The sequence below is a fragment of the Caretta caretta genome, chromosome 9 (genome assembly GCF_965140235.1).
Source record: "Caretta caretta isolate rCarCar2 chromosome 9, rCarCar1.hap1, whole genome shotgun sequence".
In the NCBI taxonomy this organism is placed as follows: Eukaryota; Metazoa; Chordata; order Testudines; family Cheloniidae; genus Caretta; species Caretta caretta.
Window position 1 is genome coordinate 45,506,173 of NC_134214.1, and position 22,322 is coordinate 45,528,494.

The window sequence follows — 22,322 nt, forward strand, 5'->3', positions numbered from 1 at the left end:
TTCCATCATATGAGTCAGATGCCACCAGCAGGAGGTTCATTTTCTTTTTTTGGTGGTTTGGGTTCTGTAGTTTCCACATCAGAGTGTTGCTCTTTTAAGACTTCTAAAAGCATGCTCCACACCTCGTCCCTCTCAGATTTTGGAAGGCACTTCAGATTCTGAAAATTTGGGTCGAGTGCTGTAGCTATTTTTAGAACTCTCACATCGGTACCTTCTTTGTGTTTTGTCAAATCTGCTGTGAAAGAGTTCTTAAAATGAACATGTGCTGGGTCATCATCCGAGACTGCTATAACATGAAATATACGGCAGAATGCGGGTGAAACGGAGCAGAAGACATACAGTTCTCCCCCCAAGGAGTAGAGTCATAAATTTAATTGACGCATTATTTTTTTAATGAGCATCATCGACATGGAAGCATATCCTCTGGAACGGTGGCTGAAGCATGAAGGGGCATACGAATGTTTAGCATATCTGGCATGTAAATACCTTGCAACGGCAGCTACAAAAGTGCCATGCGAATGCCTGTTCTCACTTTCAGGTGACATTGTAAGTAAGAAGAAGGCAGCAGTATCTCCCATCAATGTAAACAAACTTGTTTGTCTTAGCGATTGCAGAATAAGAAGTAGGACTGAGTGGACTTGTAGGCTCTAAAGTTTTACACTGTTTTTTTTTTTGAGTGCAGCTATGTAACAAAAAAAATACGCATTTGTAAGTTACACTTTCACAATAAAGAGATTGCACTTCAGTACTTGTGTGAGGTGAATTGAAAAATACTATTTCTTTTATCATTTTTACAGTGTATATATTTGTAATCAAAAACAATTATATAAAGTGAGCACTGTTCACCTTGTATTCTGTGTTGTAATTGAAATCAATATTGAAAATGTAGAAAAACATCCAAAAATATGTAATACATTTCAATTGGTATTCTATTGTTATAAGTGTGATTAATCACAATTAATTTTTTGAGTTAAACGCGTGAGTTAACTGTGATTGACAGTCCTAGTTAGAATGCATCCATTGATCTCCCAATCGTTTGTCTTAATATACACAAACCATGTCTGGGCAGGGTGACATGCATACACCCTGAAATATTGATTACAATCTTTGAAGACCAAACACAGTCCTGTTTGTTAAGGTAGAGTCATGAAACCAAAATAATTCTGTGCTGATCAGTAGTTGATCATGCTATTGGTCACTTAGCCATTTGCCAGCGATCCTTCGGCTTTTCCCCACCTCCTTTTTCAGCCGGTCAGCAGTTGCTGGAATTCAATATCAGGACTCTCATCACCCAGTTGCAGTCTGTTTTTGTCCATTACACACTGCCCAGTGATGTGCCGGAGGGAGGTCCCAGAAGCCCCCTTTTTAAAATATCTACCACAAAATTGGCGGGAGAGTTAGAATGGTTTCCCTGATTCTAAAGGACTCTGCCCTCCTCTAGATATTGCTCAGTTGTACCAACTTGATTTGCTCAGTTGTACCAAAATGATTTATTTCTGGGGGAGTTCATAAAAATACTTCTGTAGAGTAAGTGTAACACCAATAGACCCCAGTCGTCGGGACCATGGGGATCAAACCTGGGACCTCTGGAGCTTAGTGCATGAGCCTCTGCTGTGTGAGCTGAAAACCAACTTGCTGTTAACTAAGGCTGACGTCCATCTGTCTCTTCCTCCTTCCCTGCCTGCCTGCCTACTAGGTGGGACAGAACACCACATCCAGGAGGTATGTGGGTTATATAAGCCTTTGCTTGTGGAAGGAATCAGATTGCAAAATATGTCAAAGAAGAAATAAAAACCCACTGCTCCTCACTCCCTACCAAGGTCTTCACCCCACCCTGGTGTCCTTCAGATCTCACAAGCTGAACACTGAATGCAGGGAATATACTCATTATGCTTTTCAGGAAGTTAGTATACACTTAACGTTGCACTTAACGATTTGCCAAGTGATGTTACCTGTTTTCTTGGTTATAAGAAAGTGTTTCTTGACAGGAAGGAATTCTCCAGTCACAGATGGTGTTTGTCACAGGCTAAATCCAGGGGGAAATTTGTCCCTTGTTAACATATTAGTGACCCTCCTCTTCCACTCTTCTCCCATCCACTGCCACCACCAGTTTCATATCTGTCCCGGGAAGCAGCTTTTGCCCTTTTTTGCTCGGCCACAGTAGCTGATGGCTTTAGGAGTGAGATGCATTCTCACTCCAGCTTCCATGCAGGACACACCACACGATCCATTGTCTACAGCCAAGCTCTAAGATACAACTGCATTTGCTCCAATCCCTCAGAGACAAACACCTACAAGATCTCTATCAAGCATTCTTAAATCTACACTACCCACCTGCTGAAGTGAAAAAACAGATTGACAGAGCCAGAAGAGTACCCAGAAGTCACCTACTACACGATAGGCCCAACAAAGAAAATAAAAGAACGCCACTAGCTGTCACCTTCAGCCCCCAACTAAAACCTCTCCAGCACATCATAAAAGATTTACAACCTATCCTGAAAAATGATCCCTCACTCTCACAGATCTTGGAAGACAGACCAGTCCTTGCTTCCAGACAGCCCCCCAACCTGAAGCAAATACTCTCCAGCAACCACACACCACACAACAAACACACTAACCCAGGAACCTATCCTTGCAACAAAACCTGATGCCAACTCTGTCCACATATTTATTCAAGTAAAACCGTCACAGGACCTAATCACGTTAGCCACGCCATCAGGGGCTCATTCACCTGCACGTCTACCAATGTGATATATGCCATCATGTGCCAGCAATGCCTCTCTGCCATGTACATTGGCCAAATCAGACAGTCTCTACGCAAAATAAATGGACACAAATCTGACATCAGGAAACATAACATTCAAAAGCCGGTAGGAGAACACTTCAACCTCTCTGGCCACTCAGTAAAAGATTTAAGGGTGGCAATTTTGCAACAGAAAAGCTTCAAAAACAGACTCCAATGAGAAACTGCTGAGCTTGAATTAATATGCAAACTAGATACCATTAACTTGGGTTTGAATAGAGACTGAGAGTGGCTGGGTCATTACACATACTGAACCTTTTTGCCTATGTTAAGTATCCTCACACCTTCTTGTCAACTGTCTAAATGGGCCATCTGGATCATTGCTACAAAAGTTTTTTTCTCCTGCTGATAATAGCTCATCTTAATTAATTAGCCTCTTACAGTTTGTATGGCAATTTCCACCTTCTCTGTATGTGTGTGTATATATATATATATATGTATATATATATATATATATATATCTTCTTACTATATGTTCCATTCTCTGCATCCGATGAAGTGGGCTGTAGCCCACGAAAGCTTATGCTCTAATAAATTTGTTAGTCGCTAAGGTGCCACAAGTACTCCTGTTCTTTTTGCCGATACAGACTAACACAACTGCTACTCTGAAACCATTCTAATACCATTTGCATTAACTTTTGTGGCCCTTCAAAGGTGATGCAGCAGCAGCCAATGGAGTGGATCCTGGGGAGCATATGAGTCCTAAAATTGCTAGCGGTCATTGCTTCTGCTAGCAGTCTGCTTCTGGAGACAACCAAGATGTCTGGTTGGAAGCATAATTCTGGCAAATGGTGCTTCCAGGGCACTGATATACCCCACTGCTGACTGCCATGGCAGCTCCCTTGTTCTTGACATGCAGCAACTTCTGACACAAAGGTTCCTGGACCGCTTCTGACTTGATAAGTGCTAGCTGCCATTAGTGAGCAGTGGAGAGAGCCTAGCAGAGTTGTGGAAATAGGGTTGGGAGCAAGCTAAAGACAAATAAAGGAAAGGCTTCTTGCAATGCAAGCTATTATCACCCATGTTTTTAAGCTAGTAGCAGAATTCTTTAACACTTGACTCCATTGTATATGTATATTGTGTGTGTGTGTGTGTGTGTGGTTGTATATCGAGAATGTACAGTATGTATATGTGTACACACACACACACTATATACTGGATATAAAACTACATTACAGCAATGTTAAGATTGCAAATTTAAACACACAAAATCCAGGAGATGGAATAATGAAGGTTCTTACAGTGATTTAACATACCCAGTCCTGAATATTGAGGCACACATTTGACAGCATAGCTAGTTATCCAGAATATTACACATGTGCACCCTTGGGCAGTTTAATGTTGCTATGAGAACCTTAACTCTGGCATTTCTTGACTGTTGATGTTTAAATCTGCAATCTTAGCACTGCATTAACTCAGCCTTTTACATTAAAATTCCTTGATAATGTTAATAAATGCAATAAAGAGAGAGAAAAACAAGTCAATGTTTTTTGTGTGTGTGTCGTAAAAATTCTCCCATAAAGCCTGACTCTGCCCTCTGTAATTGGCTTGGGGAGAGCCTTACGTCACAAATGCCCCCCTGAAACTATTGAGACTACATGTGGATTAAGGGTATCTCTCAATGTGAATAACAGTGGCAACCTCCGGCTCCAACGATAGTTGCCTTACCTTTTAAGCCATGAGGTGCTAGAATTGTATGTGTGCGTGTCCTTTTCTTTATCTCAAATTGGATCCTTTGTAGGAAGAAAATCCTCAGCTCAGCAAGGCTGTGGTCCCAAGTGCTGGAGTGTTAAGGGGCACACTTTTCAGTAAAGATAGCAGGGTTGGAGTTTGTGAAATGTGTACAAAGGCTTTTCCTGCCTTCATCTGTACGCTGCCTTTGATTGTTCTGTAATGTCAGTTAATCCACTTTCTTCTTTCCGTAATGATATCCTTGGAAGGCAAGCATTGCTGTACCCAGAAAAAGATTTCTGGGGAAAGTGTCTTGGGGCTGAAAGCACAATACTGAGAGTCAGGAGGCCTGCCGCCTATTCCTGGCTCTGCCATAGATTCTGGGTGACTTTGAGGAAATTGCTTTAGCTCTCTGCCTCAGTTTCCCTCCACAGTAAAATAGGGATAACAAGACTTCTCTCTCACAGGGGAAGTGGGAGACTAAATGAATCAATGTTTGTAAAGCTCTTTCAGCTCTTCAGTGGAAGGAGCTAGGTACATGCTGTATATAATTATTTCACAGCGTAGATGGGAGTTGAAGGGCCCAACAATCCTTATGTCAAAAAGGAAGTTGTTACAAAGACAGTGCAACTCTGAAATCCTGGAGCAAAGTGCTAATTGGAGGTACAGACAGTAACTCCCCTCTTAACGTCCTCTCGCTTAACGTTGTTTCAATGTTACGTCCATGATCCATTACAGAATATGCTTGTTTAAAGTTGTGCAATGCTCCACTGTAACATCATTTGGCCGCCTGCTTTGTCCACGGCTGGCAGCCCCCCATCAGCTCCCTACACCACCCCCCCCGCAGCACCTCCCGCCTGCCAGCGGACCCCGTGGATCAGCACCTTCCCCCTGTTCCCCCTGCCTCTTGCCCACGGCAATCAGCTGTCTTGCGGCATTCAGGAGGCTGCAGGGAGGAGCAAGGACACAGCACACAGCCTCCCCCCTCCCTCCCCTGCCTCCTGAACGCCGCAGACCAGCTGATTGCAGCGGGCAGGAGGCAGGGGAGGGAAGGGGGAGGTGCTGATCTGCGGGGTCCGCTAGCGGACGGGAGGCGCTGGAGTGCGGGGGCATAGGGAGCTGATGGGGGGCTGCCAGCCGTGGACAAAGCAGGCGGCCAAACAATGTTAGAGTGAAGCATTGCACAACTTTATTAAATTGCTTGTTTGAAATTGTTTAAAATGTATATAATGCCTTTTGTCTGGCAAAAAAAAAAAATTCCCTGGAACCTAACCCCCCTATTTACATTAATTCTTACGGGGAAATTGGATTCGCTTAACGTCGTTTCGCTTAAAGTCGCATTTTTCAGGAACATAACTACAATGGTTAAGTGAGGAGTTACTGTATATCTCCAGACTCCAGCAGCCCTGGATGGTTGCCAGGGAATACAGGGTAGGGGTCTGAATCTGGGTCTTTTGCCCCTAATATTTAATGAGAAAATGATGGATGAATTTTTTGGGGCATTTCCATCTCTTTATCCAGTTATTTGTAAGATGGCCATTTTCATGGTATCTGGGCATAGTTTTATGGTTGGAAGGGGAACACTTATATTTGTTTCTCTTGCTCCACCCCAGCCTTGCCTACAGTCATATATACAGTCTCAAGCTGGGTACAGCTAATTATGCCATCACATCTGTTTCTGAAAGTGGGATTTCTCACCTTGAAATCCTCACTTCTGGCCTATAGAAGTTAATCAACCTGTATTTAGAAACCGTGACTCATTCAAACCTGCCTCAAATCTCAGTTTAAGAAACAACCCGGAGAGATGACATCAGGCCAAGGATTCCGGAGTCGTGTTGGGTGCGAACAGCATCGGCAATGCTGAAAAGACTGATGGGAAAGGAAGGTGATTTGGGATTTGAAGGCACAAAGTTGGCATTCAGTTTTGTTTGTGTGTTTGTTTTTTGCTAGTTTCACTTAATTGTCATCAAAGGTGAAGACCCAGCAGTGAGACTGTTCGTTTTCTTCACTGCAGCAATGCAGATGTTGGACTCAGTTGTGCTTTTGGGCACAGCCCTGACTGAGGAGCAGTGTGGAAGTGCAAGGGGGAACACCCAGTGATGTTGAGCCTCAGACAAATTTCTGAGGCACAGTGTCTCCCCTGGCTCTCTATTTGTGCTGGAGAGTAATGCCTTGATGCACCTTTTGGGGTACAGTGCACTCTTCCACACCCCACAGCTAGCCAGCTTCTCTGGTCCATACATGGGGGCAAAAAGCCATAGCTCCCCTCACTCCCTACTCACTGTCTTCCTTGTTGCTCCTGGGGGAGAATGTTCCAAGTGCAACCTCTGTACTTACCCAATTGCAAGAAGCGACCCGCATGGGCTGCACAGAGGTGTGTCCTTACTGTCTTCCACTCCCCTACACAGCAATATGGGACCAGGAGAAGCGGTCTAGCTCTAATGCACCAGAACATTTCACTGGCAGTGGCCTGTCCAATGAGAGAGCAGGGCCTGCTAAGCTTGTTTCTTTGCTTTAAATGTAGACAGTACAAAAGTTTGCTCCCTTCCGTTGCGGAGTACTGGACCTATGTCAAGGAGGGAGCTGTTTGCTTTTGATCATGTTTTGGTCTACGTCTATTCTCCAAGGCTAGATTCATTTTTGTAGAGTGACTTTTGATAACCATCCGCTGTCTTTGTGATTTATTCCTGGGCTTTAAGGCATGGAGCTGGCCAGATAAGAAACACGTTAAGTATTTAGAATGATACCATCAACTATTATTTGTAATTTATGCTTTTGCTGTTCTGATTTTTAAAATGTCCCATTGCACAGATTAGATAAGATTAAAAAATGAGGAATGTTTGTATTTATATTGCATCCCTGGGCATGTTAACTAATGAAAAAGCTGCAAAGTATGAAATAAAATGGCATTTCTCTTGTACCTATTGACTTATTCCTCAGTACAGATTTGTGCTGAGGTTACTTCAGGCATTCCAAAACAGCCCCCACTTTCAGCATTGTTGTAATACACCAAGTACCAGCTCCTCCGCTGCTGTAAATTGGCCTAGCTCTGTTGAGTTTAAGGAGTTATGCCTGTTTACACCAATCAAGGATCTGGAACAAAGAACCTAACAGAGAAGATTTTTTTTCTCCCCCATCAGCCCCCCCCCCAAAAAAAAAAGTTTCATAAGTGGATGAGTAAAAGCAGGATTTGAAAATTACCATGAGGAATCTGGTAAGAAATTGTAACTGAACATTTTAGTATTTATTATATTTGTATTACAGTAACACCTAGAGGCCCCAATAGGAATCAGTATCTCACTGTACACATATATAGTAAGATGCAGCCCCTTCTCCAAATGGCTCACAGTCTAAACAGACAAAGGGCAGGAAGGGAAGCGGACAGAGAGAAGGGAAGAGACGTTGCCCAAGATCACACAGCAGGTCCGTGTCAGAGTTGGGAATAGGGCGGAGGTCCACTGGGTCAGTCTAGTGCCCTAGCCACTCAAAAACACTGCCTCTGATTGCCTTGCAAAGCCGCTTATTGCAAGGCCCACGATTCATTTTGCAACCTCTTCCATTGCTGAGGGATTCAGTCCCATGGAAGAGGAGGAATCTGTTGAACACTTGTGTGTTTGGCTAGGGTAAGGAAATAGTGTTACACAAGAGGAGGAAGAGAACCTGTGATCTGTCCCAGCTCAGCTGCCTTATTTTCCAGCACGGACTAGAGGCAGCAATATGGATAATGGACAAGGGAATCCACTGGCTTTCTTGACCAAAATGGCAATCGACACCTCAGATGAATGAGGAAAATGGGAAATATTTAAATGGCATAAGCATGAGAGGACCCCAAAAGATTCCAACCAGCTGCTACTTCTATCTATCCACTACATGTACCATCAATAGGATTTTTAAAAACAACAACATATATTTACTCAGAGAAGGAGTTAGGGAGAGAACTTGATTAGAACAAAGGAGCTCTTGTTAGAATAAAAAAGGAGAAAGTGAGTGACTACATTTTTACTCCCACAGAAACCAATCAGATAAGGAATAATAAAAGAATGACTAACATTTGCCTAATGACGAACATGTGAAACGGCGTCAGTTCTGATTTCCCCCTCCCCCCCGTCCAGACCTGCTAATATTGAGATTTTCTTATGGCCACCTAAGAAAGGAAGAATGGACAAGGTCTATTTGATCACTAGCATAATAAGGTGAAAGCCTGAAGTATATGTTTGTGCGTAAGAGAGATACAGATAGAGAAATTGCCACTATAGCTAATTTTTTGGGTCATTGGGCACTTGCAGTTGTTTTTACAGAAGAAACCAAAGGAAGGAGGCAGAGGCTAATTTTTGAATAGTTCTTTGGGGGCTGGGGAAATTGCCACTAAGGGTCAAATCCTGAAAATTCTGGGGCTCCTCCTGTTAGGTGCTGAGTGTCCTCAGCTCCCATTAACTTGGGGCAGGATCTGGCACATGACTGTTAATCCAAGGGGGATTTTTTACAGACGATCGTAGCAATAAAAATCATTTTAGTGTGTTCCTTGCAGCGTGTTCCATTAAAATTAAATTACACACAAAGACAAATGAGGGCTACTTTCTGGCAAGCTGCCTATCCCAGAACCAGAGATATGCTGACCTTTTGCTGATTTGAAGTGGTTTGCAAACACCACTGTTATATTTGCTTCTTGCAAATGTTTCCTCTTGCCTGATTTGTAAAACAAATTTAGATTAATTTACCTCCAACCTACAGCTGATTCTGTAAGTTACTGAGTCTCCTGGGGAAGGAATAAAGGTCTGGCTCAAAGCTTAGAGCATTGTGAGTCTTTCTGGTTCCCTCGTCTTTCCACAGATGAAGAGCTAAGGCCAGGTGTTTATGCCCAGGAACTCTTTGGCTGTGTATCTACCAACTTTTTGTTTTTTTGGTGCAGGGGATTCCTGATCCATTAGGGGAGTAATTGGACTTCTCCCAGTGGAGATAAGGGCACTATGAGCTTCTCAGGCAGTCGCTGCTTTCCTAAAACTGAGCTGGCGTCTCCTGAGTTGTCAATGTGGCCTCCAGCCACAGGGGGCGGCAGTTGTATGGGGGAGCCAGCTAAGATGCAGGCTGCTGGCCCACAACTAAAGGGCACCTGATCTCCCCACATGTCAAAAATGGCAGCAATACCTTGCAGAGGGAGAAGGAAGCAACGGGGGGGGGGAGTACAAAGGAGGAACCTCAAAATTTGGCAGCAGCCCACTTTAGGGACAGGAGTTTAAGGGGAAGTTTGAACTCCAACAAAGAGACAGAGGGACAGGTGGTATCATGGAGGATAGTAAAGGGGACATTGGTAGGAGAGGCTCAAAGAGAAATTCAGATCCTCGAGGAAAGGAAAGCGGGGGATGGGGAAGGACCATGGAGAGAGACTAGAATACAGAACACAGCAGCATGTATATGTAGTATAATCACAGGCACATAACATTAAAATGAAGACAATAACTAGCATTCCCAATTGTGTCCTTGAGTAAAGATAAAATTAAAAGTTGCAACAATTTTGCCAGTCACAAATAATTAGAGGTGGGCTGAGGAGGTGATGTTTGGATCTGGATTCCTTCCTGTTAGGTATAGGTTAGGTTTCACAGGGTTTGAAGCCAGGCGTAAAGTAAGGTTCAAGTTTGAAGGTGCCAAAATCTTTCAAGCTGCTGTTGTACAATTAGCTACTCTTGTGAGATTCCCTCTGTTTGGGCTTCAAATTTTATGAGGTCAACCAACATTTTAGCTGTATCCAAGCTAGAACTGGAAAATAGGTCATAGAATCATAGAATATCAGGGTTGGAAGGGACCCCTGAAGGTCATCTAGTCCAACCCCCTGCTCAAAGCAGGACCAATTCCCAGTTAAATCATCCTAGCCAGGGCTTTGTCAAGCCTGACCTTAAAAACCTCTAAGGAAGGAGATTCTACCACCTCCCTAGGTAACGCATTCCAGTGTTTCACCACCCTCTTAGTGAAAAAGTTTTTCCTAATATCCAATCTAAACCTCCCCCACTGCAACTTGAGACCATTACTCCTCGTTCTGTCATCTGCTACCATTGAGAACAGTCTAGAGCCATCCTCTTTGGAACCCCCTTTCAGGTAGTTGAAAGCAGCTATCAAATCCCCCCTCATTCTTCTCTTCTGCAGGCTAAACAATCCCAGCTCCCTCAGCCTCTCCTCATAAGTCATGTGTTCTAGACCCCTAATCATTTTTGTTGCCCTTCGCTGGACTCTCTCCAATTTATCCACATCCTTCTTGTAGTGTGGGGCCCAAAACTGGACACAGTACTCCAGATGAGGCCTCACCAATGTCGAATAGAGGGGAACGATCACGTCCCTCGATCTGCTCGCTGTGCCCCTACTTATACATCCCAAAATGCCATTGGCCTTCTTGGCAACAAGGGCACACTGCTGACTCATATCCAGCTTCTCGTCCACTGTCACCCCTAGGTCCTTTTCCGCAGAACTGCTGCCTAGCCATTCGGTCCCTAGTCTGTAGCGGTGCATTGGGTTCTTCCGTCCTAAGTGCAGGACCCTGCACTTATCCTTATTGAACCTCATCAGATTTCTTTTGGCCCAATCCTCCAATTTGTCTAGGTCCTTCTGTATCCTATCCCTCCCCTCCAGCGTATCTACCACTCCTCCCAGTTTAGTATCATCCGCAAATTTGCTGAGAGTGCAATCCACACCATCCTCCAGATCAGCTCAGTCCCTTATTGTCTGGGATCTGACCCACAATCAAGACCACAATGGAAAGTTCACATATGGGGATTCAAATCCAGTCCTCCTTCCTTCCCACCTCCAGAGAAGAAAAGAGAAGAAACTCACAGGTGTTTTGATTTCAAAGTTCTAGTTGTGACTGCTCTCTAGTTAATATTGTAATACACTGACTAGCTCCTATGTGTTGCTTCCCTCTACTGGAGAGAATCAGAACAGGTCAACTGTATGCCATTGGCCCTACACTTAGAACAGCAACTTGAGGTTCTACTTGTCTTCAGCTCAAGGGGCAGGAGGGTTTGAGTTCTGTCCTGGTCTCATGTTGAGTTTTAGAGTGGCTGTGGTGTGCACCAAAATGTCAAAGCTTAAGAAGTTCAAAGAGACCTAAGGGAGTAAGGTTTCCACTTGCCATTCAAAGTCAATATGAGTTTGGCATGTAGGATACTTTGAAATCCCAGGCAATGCTTTTAGCAGATGGTGCCTGTTGCTTGATCCCAAACTGTATGGCCAGAGAGGTTGGGTGTGGGTGCATGTGTGTGTGTGTGGCGGGGGGGGGAGGGGAGGGGTGGGGCAGGGCAGACGAGCCAAAATTTGAAGCATCTTAAGCCACTTAAAGGCCTTAGACTGGTATAAGCTGCTTAAGTCATTTTAAGGCTTTAGATGGGTTTAAACTTAAGCTGATTTAAGGCTTTAGAGCAACTTAAGTTCTTGGGCCCTGTGGTTTTAAGATGGTGTGGTCCTTTAAGCAATCACTTAACTGCCAAAGGCCTTTTGAACATTTTTGAACGACACTGTATTTCCTTAGTTTTATACGCATGCCTACTTGTACTGTGCATTCATAGATAGGAGAGTGTTCCCACTCTGCATGCTCCACAGAGGGCATTTTCAAACCCTCATAACTACTAAATGATGAACTACACATTTTCCAGCCTAGCACAGGTTCTGCTATTCCTCACTGAGGAGCCTACACATCAAGTCTGAATGTTCAGAGTTCGGCCATTTGTTAGTACAATGATGGTCAGAATGGGAAACAGAAAATTGCTTTGGTTTTGTTTTTACTATCGTCTCATTCAAAAACAGTTGAACAAAATTAGTTCACAATTACCAGAAAAAAATACGGCTTGAGGCTGGGAAAAGAGTATGGAAAATTTCATCTTCAAAGAATAGTCTTCTGGAAACTTGAGTGAATGATAACAAGGGTTTCTGGAAGCCATTTTACAACCTTAATTAGAGTGGTAACTAACAGCAACTTCTGTAATAAATTAACATTTTGTTACCTGGCGTGATAGCAGGAACTGTCTTTTATAGAATGATGATAACCTTGGGAAGGATTCAGTGGTATTTTATCTTCTGTGGTTTCCTTTGCCTAAGACTGAGGATATTAGCTCTAGAAAGTTAGCAGACTCTGTTACTACATAACACATGATAAAAACAGGAAACTCCCATATCTCTACCAGGAGTGAATGGGATTTCTCTGGGAGAAAGCATTACCGAATTTGTTTCTGGTTGATGAAAGTGATCGGTCATGGAAGGTCAGAGGGGAAAGTTATGGGAAATCTGTCCTTAGAATGGATGTTGAAGAGAAGACTTCCCCCAAAAGGTGCATGTATGTGCTGTGTAGTGGATCCCTAACCTGCAAAGCACTGCAAGCGATGCCTGGGTTGTAGTTCTTTCCTATAACCACTTCCCCCAACACACACACATAGCTTCAAATAAAGGCGAGCACCGCTCTGCCTACTCTGCTAAAAACAAGGATAGCATCCCTCTTCCCCCTGGCTTGGGTAACCTGTTTCTCTACAGCTCCCCTTCCTCCTTGGGTGGCGCAGTGGGAGCTCTCCCTCCTGTTTCAATCTACTTTAACCACCTACCGCTGCATATTCCTTGAGAAGGAAATTACTGCAGGGAGCAGGAAGAATTGGAAGCAGGATTCAGTAGATAAAGAATTAAAGGATAGGAATATAATTAATGACAAGCAATATGCTTTTATGGAAAATAGGCCTTGTCAAACAAATCTGATTTTATTCTTTGGTGAGATTACAAGTTTGGTTGATAAACATAACTGGTAAATGTAATAGACTTTTGTAAGGAATTGGACTTAGTAGCATGTGACATTCTGATATTAAAAAATTGGCACTATATAATATCAATAGAGCACATGCTAAATAGATTAAGGACTGGCTAACAGACAGGTCTCAAAAAGTAGTCATCAATGGGAAATCATCACATGGGGTTGTTTCTAGTGGGGTTCCACACAGATCAGTTCTGGGCCCAACACTATTCAACACTATCATCAAAGGTCTGGAATCAAATATAAAATCACTGCTGATAAAATCCGCAGATGACACAAAGATTGGTGGAGTGGTAAATAATGATGAGGACAGGTCAGTCATACAGAGCAATCTGGATCACTTGGTAAGCTTGGCCCACTCAAACAAACTGTGTTTTAATACAACCAGATGCAAGGCCATATATTTAGGAACAAAAAATGCAGGGCTGCACCTACATGGGGGGCTGTATCCTGTAAAGCAATGACTCTGAAAGGGATTTAGGGGTCACAGTAGATTAGGGTGACCAGATGGCATGATTTTATAGGGACAGTCCCAATATTTGGGGCTTTGTTTTATATAGGCATCTATTATCCCCTACCCCCATCCCAATTTTTCACATTTGCTGTCTGGTCACCCTATAGTAGATGAGCAACTCAACGTGAGCTTCTAGAGCAATGCTGTAGCAGAAAGGGCTAATGTGGTTAGTATGGCTTACACTGGAATACTGTGTCCAGTTCTGGTGTCCATTTTTTAAAAAGGATTTTGAAAAACTGGAGAGGGTATAGAAAAGAGCAACAAAAACGATTGCAGGGCTGGAGAAAATGCCTAACAGTGAGACACTTAAGGATCTCAGTCTGTTTAGTTTATTCGACAGAAGATTGAGAGGTGACATGACTACTCTGTATAAGTACCTTCACAGGGAGAAAATCTCAGATACTAAAGGGCTCTTTAATCCAGCAGTGAAAGGCAGAACAAGAACCGATGGTTGGAAGCTGGAGCCAGACAAATTCAAATTAGAAATTAGGCACAGTATTTTGGCAGTTGTGGTGCTGAACCATTCAAACAAACTACTGAGGGAAGTGGTGGAGTCTCTGTCTGTGGATGTTTTCAGATCAAGGCTGGATTCCTTTCTGAAAGGTATGCTTTAGCCAAATACAAGATATTGGGCCAATACACAGGTAACTGTGTGAAATGTAGTGCCTTGTGATATACCGGAGATGAGACTAGAAGAGCTAATGGACCTTTCAGGCCTTACATGCTGTGAATAAATGACCATCTAGAGGTTCCCTTCTTAGTAACAAAAGGGGAAGATGATTTCTTAAAGCTCCTGGGTAGGGGAATGTTAATTGCCTGGGCCTGGCCCATGCCAGGGGGCTGGTTCTTTTTTATTATTGTTGTTTTTGTGAAAACCAGCTTGCACAGTCTCTGTTGACCTTTTTCTTCTCTCCTCTCTCCTTCCCTGAACACAGAGAGTTGGAGGGCGGGATGAGGGGGATGGAAGCTTTGAACTACAGGAGAAATTTTTAAGTCAGGGGCAAAGATTGGCTAGATTACACCTGTACATTTACAAGAATCTCTAGAGTGAGTGCAGCCATGATTCTGGGCATGATGGGAAATAACATGCTATATAAAACTCCCCTGCTGCACTTTCCATAAAAGCGGGAAGGTGAGCTCCTCCATAGGGGAAGGATTAACAGAGTGAAGCAGCTGGAGCAGTCTGTGGGTTTTGCCTTTTGGGGGGCTTGCTGACTTGCAGACTGGTGGGACTGAAGGCTTAATATGTTTGGTGTCATGACCCAGTTATTTTTTTTCTGTTTCTAATACACGTGTTCGGAGAGATCCAAAGAAATATTCAGAAAAATAGAAGCAACACTTTTCAGATGTATTTTAATTCATGATGCAATGCTTGACTTTATAGCTACTCTTGATTAGAAAGTATTTGTTCTAGGGTCACAGAGCAGAAAATGTGGTTCCTGTGCCTTATCCTCTCTCTTGACTGGAGGCTGAGCTCCCCTGTGCCTGATTGATTGCCGATGCACCTGGTATAGGCAGGGCTGCTTTTTCAGCTTTTAGTGCTCAACATAAACAAAAGAAGATTATTACTGTTTTATTCAAGTAGAACTAATCAGCTGACAGATAAATATTTCCCAAAGCAGCCTCCATCCCTGGTTTCATAGGGTTTCTACACAGTTCACAGATCTTTTATCTCTGTTAGTATTGCCTGGAGCTTCCGCGAGAACAAGCCTGGGACATATGAGGCAATTATGCTGAGGTATACAGCCTTAGATCAACAAGAGCTGAACAGTCAAAATACAAACATGCATATAGAAGCAGTGCTTGGCAAACTCAGTTTCTTTGCATACATATAATTGGCTTAATTTCAGTGTAATTATGTGGATTTGCGGTGGACCCCAGGCTGTTTGTTCGCCCCTCTTGGTCATATTTGTTCTGCCCTAGAAGAGACAGAGCTTGGGATCCTAATGCAGCAGCCTCTAACGTACCTTATTGTTCACTTTTGTGACATATCAAGTAACATACACAGTGCTTCTTTGGTGAACTGTAAATGAGCAGCTAACAAATTACAGCCGATTGTAGCTATGTGGACAGTTAAAAGCAGCTGCAGATGAATAAAAATGCTAATGTAGTATTAGAGCACCTGCAGTACGGTCAATATTCAGTGTCAGTGGTACACTGATAATATTGCATTTGGCTTGCTGATGTATCTTTGCACACTCAACCTGGGTGTAAATAAAGAGAACTCCCTCGTTTCTGTTCATTTACAGAGTTGCAAACAAAACTGACTGAGAGCAGGTCTGAAGAAGGCAAGGTTTGCATTCTGTTTTCTACGATTTCCCTTCCAGAGACTCTGGTTCACACGTTGCTTAGGTCTAAGGTGAGCAGGTAGCAAGTGTGAAAAATCAGGTCACTTTTTGCGGGGGGAGGAGGAGTTAATAGTTGCTTATATAAGACAAAGCCCCTAATATCGGGGTGTCTGGTCATCTTACTTAGGTCCAAGAACAAGTTTAGCTGTAGGAAATGCAGGCCTTTAAGAAAAGCTCTGGAGTGGTCAGAATGAAAAGCTGCCGAAGTCACAGAATGGACCAGTTAAACATTGTTTTGTATGGAAACGGACCTTTGTTTCTCAGTGACTATGGTAAATAGCAAGAGTAGGGCATGTGATGTGGTAACTGTGAGCCTTTTCAATACTCCATCTAGCGTGATGCTTCTGTGGAAGGCAAGAAGCGCTTGTAATTTACCTGCCTAACTGTGCAGTGTTCTTGGACATCTTGCAGAAAACCCTTCTCCTCCTATTGTGTTTCCTCTTAATTAACAAAAGGAGAGTCTTAACCATCCCATTCTTATCCCAGCCACATGTCTCTGCCAGAACAAGCTTTGTTGAATTCTACAGTGTCCATTGTGGTTCAGCGCCATGTCTGGAACAGCTGCACTTACAAGTCAGAGAAACTATGTGAAATAATATCAATAGTTTAATAATATTTATGGCAATGACACCAGGACTGATGTTGAGTAGTGGCACAGTCTACTCTTAAATGATCTATCTCAGAGGAGGGTCTGTTAAAACAAGGAGTCATGTACTCATTCCATGAGAGTCCAACAAAATATTTTTTTTTAAAAAGCTGCAGATCAAAGAACCATATTTGGGGTCGGGAAGGAATTTTCCTCCAGGGCAGATTGGAAGGCCCTGGAGGTTTTTCGCCTTCCTCTGTAGCATGGGGCACGGGTCACTTGCTGGAGGATTCTCTGCTCCTTGAGGTCTTCAAACTACAATTTGGGGACTTCAATAGCACAGATATAGATGTGAGGTCTTTTTTAGGAGTGGTGGGTGAAATTCTGTGGCCTGCATTGTGCAGGAGGTCAGACTAGATGATCATAATGGTCCCTTCTGGCCTAAATATCTATGAATCTATGATGCACTAAAAGGCAGTACATAATATGCTGGTAATAATCAGTGAACTATTGATTTTTTCAGTACCTGTCCCCTCCCAAAGGCCAAATAGATCCCGGAGTTAAAGTGGCGTTGAATCAGGGAGCTGTAGCCTTCAGTCAAGGTGGTGTTTCAAATGTTGCGGGACTAAATGGGGTGGGAAAGTCCAGAGCCTAAATAAAACATTTTTCTCCTCACTCTTCTGCCTTAATCTCCTCTCATCGTTCCCTTAGTGTAGAAATGGTGTTAACTTTTGATGAAACAATAGTTGGTCTATAATCCCCGCCACCATTTTTGAGTAACTACTATGAGTCCCAAACACCTTTGGCATGGATTTATCTGCCTACTCCTGGGTATTTGGTAGTTCAGCTGTGACTCTGTAGCTACATACACAACCACCTTTATAGCTACATTCCTGAATGTAGAAGACTTCAGGTATTAATACTAGATGCTGCATTAAACTAAAGGACAGCTTTGCCATCCACCCATGCCGAAGCCTGAGCTTTTCAAAGCTGATTAAGCATTTTACTGACACGGCTTCCATCAATTTCTATAGGAATTCTGTGTGTAAAAGCCCTTCGTGAGCTGTCAACAGCTCAACCCAAGATCATTGCTAATGTTGGGTCTGATTGGTGGGTCTGATTGGCCATACTGTCTTCTTTATAAAGAGAGGCAGTTCTGACTGCCTGGTGCTTACAGTGTTAATTTATTAACGCCTGCTGAATCTTGCTTGTGTTGCAGCAGCAATTTTGTAAAGAAGCGTCATATAGCTGTGTATGGCCCCATTCACGGACTATGACGTGAATGTCTCTGGTCCTTGATTCTACACTCAGAGCAGGGGATTTAAGGCCATAGTGGAGTTATTTTATCTTATGAGCTCTTCATAACTTGTGTCTTGAGAGGCCCTTTGAATTCTGTTCTTTTCAAGGATTTCTTAATTAGTCTACTCCATAGCTATGTGACAGTGGAGCAAATGAGTCATGCCTGAAGGGAGAGGAGACATTTCAGCAGTAGGCTTCTATTCCCCTTTGCTATGTGAACCACGAGTAAGCAGCGTGGTAAATAGCCCTAACAGCATTATTGATTAATTATCAAGCCTGAACGCCCACACACACACAGCTTAATAGGACAAATTGTATACCATGCATTTAGAAGTGTGAAAAGAGCTCTCTACTGCTGCACTAGCTATGGTAGCAGTTGGTTTTCTGGGTCACCCACTACCACTATCTGATCCTCGCTTTTCTTACCTAGAAAATGGTCCCATACTAATACCAGTTGTATGATCCAAACTCATCCTAACTCAGTGTAGATGGGAAGTAGTGAGGTCCAGTAGATAAGACACAGGACTGGGATTTGAGTCCTGGATTGTATTCCGGCTCTGTCATTGATAGAGTGTGTGACCTTAGGTATGTCCCTTAACTTCTCTGTAACTCTTTTTTCCCATCTGTAAACTGGGGACAATGACACTTGTCCACTCTTATGAGTCCCTTTGAGATGCACAGATGAGAAGTGCTCTATTCCTGCTAAGCATTATTATAATGCACCCCCAATAGCTGGAGTGCTGAAAAGACATGAGGCATGGCTGAAACATTTTGGACCATTTTAGCTGCTATATTAATTCTAGGGATGGTCAGAAAAGCAACAATTTGATTTCATGAAATATGTCACAGTTTGGGAATTTGTTTGTGAGAGAGCAGAACAAAATGGAGATATTTCAAAACATGTTGCAAAAAACCTCCAGAGAGAGTGAGCCATCCTCTCACCACAAAATAGCCTACTGGTTAGGGCACTCCCCTGGGATGTGAGAGACCCAGGTTAGAGTACCCACCCAGCCGTATTCAGAGCTGGGACTTGTCCCTATGTCTCCTACCACCTAAGTGAGTGTCCAAACTAATTGGCTATTCCAGGAGTCTTTCTCTCCCTCCCTCCCCTGGACCTGAGAAGCCTTCCGTGCAACATTTTGGCGAAACCCATACATTGCCACAAAACATTTTGGTTTAGATAAAATAGCATTTTCTGTCCAAAATAGTTAGGTTTTTTTTTTTAAATGCAGCCAGCTGTAATACCTCCTGTTCTGCATCCTATAGCATGCAGAAGATCCCCTGCCTTTTTTCTTTATGTACTATTTGTATTGGTACCAAGCCAAAAAAACAGTAACACAGGATGTGATCAACTGTGCCTGGAAAAATGTAATCAATCTCAGGTGCATATCATAGCCAATGTTGGGCTATACAGCACAGTGGATGGATACGGAGACAATATTTCAGAAGAGGTTATTAACATGACTGAAGACAGAGTATTGAAGACAGGGTATAATAAGTAACTTTGTCATTGAACAATATGTAATGCTGACAGACCCTGGTCATTGGCAGGTGGGATTGAACCGGGGACCTCTGGAGCTTAGTGCATGAGCCTCTACCACATGAGCTAAAAGCAAACTCACTGTTAGCTAAGGCTGTAGATCAGACTCATTAACTGATCTCTCTCTAAGTGGTTTCAATGCCACTTGATGGGACAGAACACCACACCCAGAAGGTGTGGGGGTTACACGTACATACAAGTTTTCTCCTTTCCGATCCTCCTTGGGGCTGTTCATGCCACCCAACTTCCAGAGGCTAGCACTGCACAATGGGGTTACAGAAAATCAGGATTCACACGCCCCCTACATTGGATTGACTGTCTGATGACACTTCCCTAACCAATCGTAATGGGAAGAGTCCAGTGTTTTCTTTGACCTCTCAGCAAGGGAGCCCCCAAAGGTTCTCAGAATCGCATAGATGTCTAAGCCGTCATTCGTAGTCATGTCCAGGCCCTGATGAAAGCCCATAAGTGTTATTCTCCAGAGGTTAAGGTTAATGGGAAAGTCTCTGACCCAACAAATCAGGATGGACTTGTAGGGAAAAGTCAGATGGACATTCCTTTGGTAGTGACTATCACAGTTCAGGATACAAAGATTTCCCGTATGTACAGTAGTCCCTTGCTTTTATTTCTTCATGCATTTTTTAAAAATGATCTTTTAGGGTTGAAGTATTCCAGGCTTGGTCTCTGCCTGAGCATAGCTTTTACTTTGAATGTTTGAAGTGAACCTCCTCTGATGTTACTTAATCATGAGTGGGTTCAGGGAGGGGATATTGTCCCCATGATTATAAGGACTTGCTGCTCTGTTTTATCACACAGATCGTTGAAAAATGACTCAACCATGGCATGTAAATAATCCCCAGTGAGGAGTATGTCCAAGACTAAGTTTAAAAAATATTGTTTGGAAAGTAAGAAAGTTGGGACCATTTGAAAATTACACACTGAATACCCGTAGTAGAATCATTCCTTAAATTCAAGTGATTGTTCGAGAGATGGGTTGTGCATGGGTGCATTTTTTCCAAAGTAAGCACTTTTTGAGATATGTTAATAACCAGTTGACCCTAAGCTTAAGCATTTGTGTTACTTTGAGGACTTATTTAAAGTGGCTTAAGTGCTAATTTTAACCACCCTAAAGACTTAAAGCAGCATACAATCTTAGGTCACTGTGGGGTACATTCTGTTCTGAAAAGTGGCTCTGTAAAAATGCTACCATTGGGTTCCATTTTTGTATCTCAAGGGCTTCTGTAGCAAATATGACCTGGTGCCACAAATGTTCTCTGAGATCTAAAGTGCATGCTCTGTTCTTTCTGGCTAATGCATAATCACCAATAACAACTCTTTGATCCAAAATCTGCCTCAGTTACCAAGCACCTCTCACTGTCTCAAACTGGGGTGGAGCAGATGCAGTAGAGGGCACAATTTGGCTGTGCAGTTGGCATGTAGTAATTCTGTTGATGAAGCATGAGCCAGAATGGACTTGGCTTCTTGTCACTTTGCTGCTTCTGAAGGGCTCTAAAGCAATAAAATCTGATTGGGGGGAGATGACTCTGAATACAAACAGGGTGCAGGGCAGGTCATTTCAGCAAGGAGATGCCATTTGAAATAGTCATTATTCAGCCCTATGAACTGCAGTAAGAAATGAATGTGCTTTAAATTCTTGTGCTACTGCAAGGATTTGAAGGTTCTTAGTCACACTAGAATAAGAACCAGACTGAGACTTTAAACTGGGCCTGTACTGGGACAAGGAGGGGCTACACTGCAGCATGAACCCCTGGAAACCAGGAGTTCACACAAAAATGGCAGCCTTCCAAAGCTTGCAACATGCTGTCTTCTCCAGCCAGATTCACTCTGCTGGACAGTGTGAGTGTGTGTGCAGGGAAGGTGACATGGTTCTGTCCTCCTCCTGTTCACAGTGGGGTGACTTGTGCCATTTGTGGCAGTGATCTGGAAGGCCGGTGCTCAGAGAGTGCAAAGACTGCAACTGTGGCTAATGTCTCCCCCACCTCCCATGAGCACCCACACAGAGCCAACTACAATGTAGCCTCTAATATTTGGATGGAAGCTCTCTGAGTGTCCATGTGGGCCTGTGCTAGTTGAGTGAAATGCTTCTGTTGGAGGTAACAGGTTGTCAATGCTTTACTTGCTCTGTTCCCAGCTCATCAGCGATGGCAGCGTGGTGTACGCAGAAGCCCTCTGGGATCACGTCACCATGGATGACCAAGAGCTGGGATTCAAGGCCGGCGATGTCATTGAAGTGATGGATGCTACCAACAAGGAGTGGTGGTGGGGGAGGATCCTCGACAGCGAAGGCTGGTTTCCAGCCAGCTTTGTACGGGTAAGGACCTAAACATTGTTTTTAACCCCAGTCCATTGACACCAGCTTCCTGATAGGAGTGCCCCAAGCACTTCCATGGCTGGAGGTGATTTGGTGTAGAATGCACTGGTGATCAGAGCCATGTACATTGTTGCTTCCCTTTAATAATGCTGTGCTAGGGTTGTCAACCCTCCCGGTTTCACCAGGAGTCTCCCAGAATTGGGCTCTATCTCCCGGAGGCTACTGAAGCCAAACTGAGGGATTTTAGGCTGCTAAAAGTCCAGTGGCACAGCACGGCTAAAGTGGGCTTGCTGCCTGCCCTGGCCCCGCCCTGCTCCCAGAAGCGGCTAGCATGTCCCTGCTGCCCCGGGTGGCGGGGGAAGGAGTCTCCATGCGCTCACCCTGCCCCGAGCACTGATTCCGCAGCTCCCATTGGCTGGGAACTGTGGCTAATGGGAGCTGCGGGGCAGTGCC

At 43.6% G+C, this 22,322-nt stretch overlaps 1 protein-coding gene across 1 annotated transcript in view; it reads left to right on the forward strand.

Moving 5' to 3' along the window:
• The window catches only part of ARHGEF4 (Rho guanine nucleotide exchange factor 4), a 328,085-nt gene that overhangs the window by 284,605 nt on the left and 21,158 nt on the right, over positions 1-22,322 (forward strand). Inside the window, 1 exon segment of the mRNA XM_048865082.2 lies at positions 21,690-21,869. Coding sequence (XP_048721039.2) covers positions 21,690-21,869 — 180 coding nt within the window.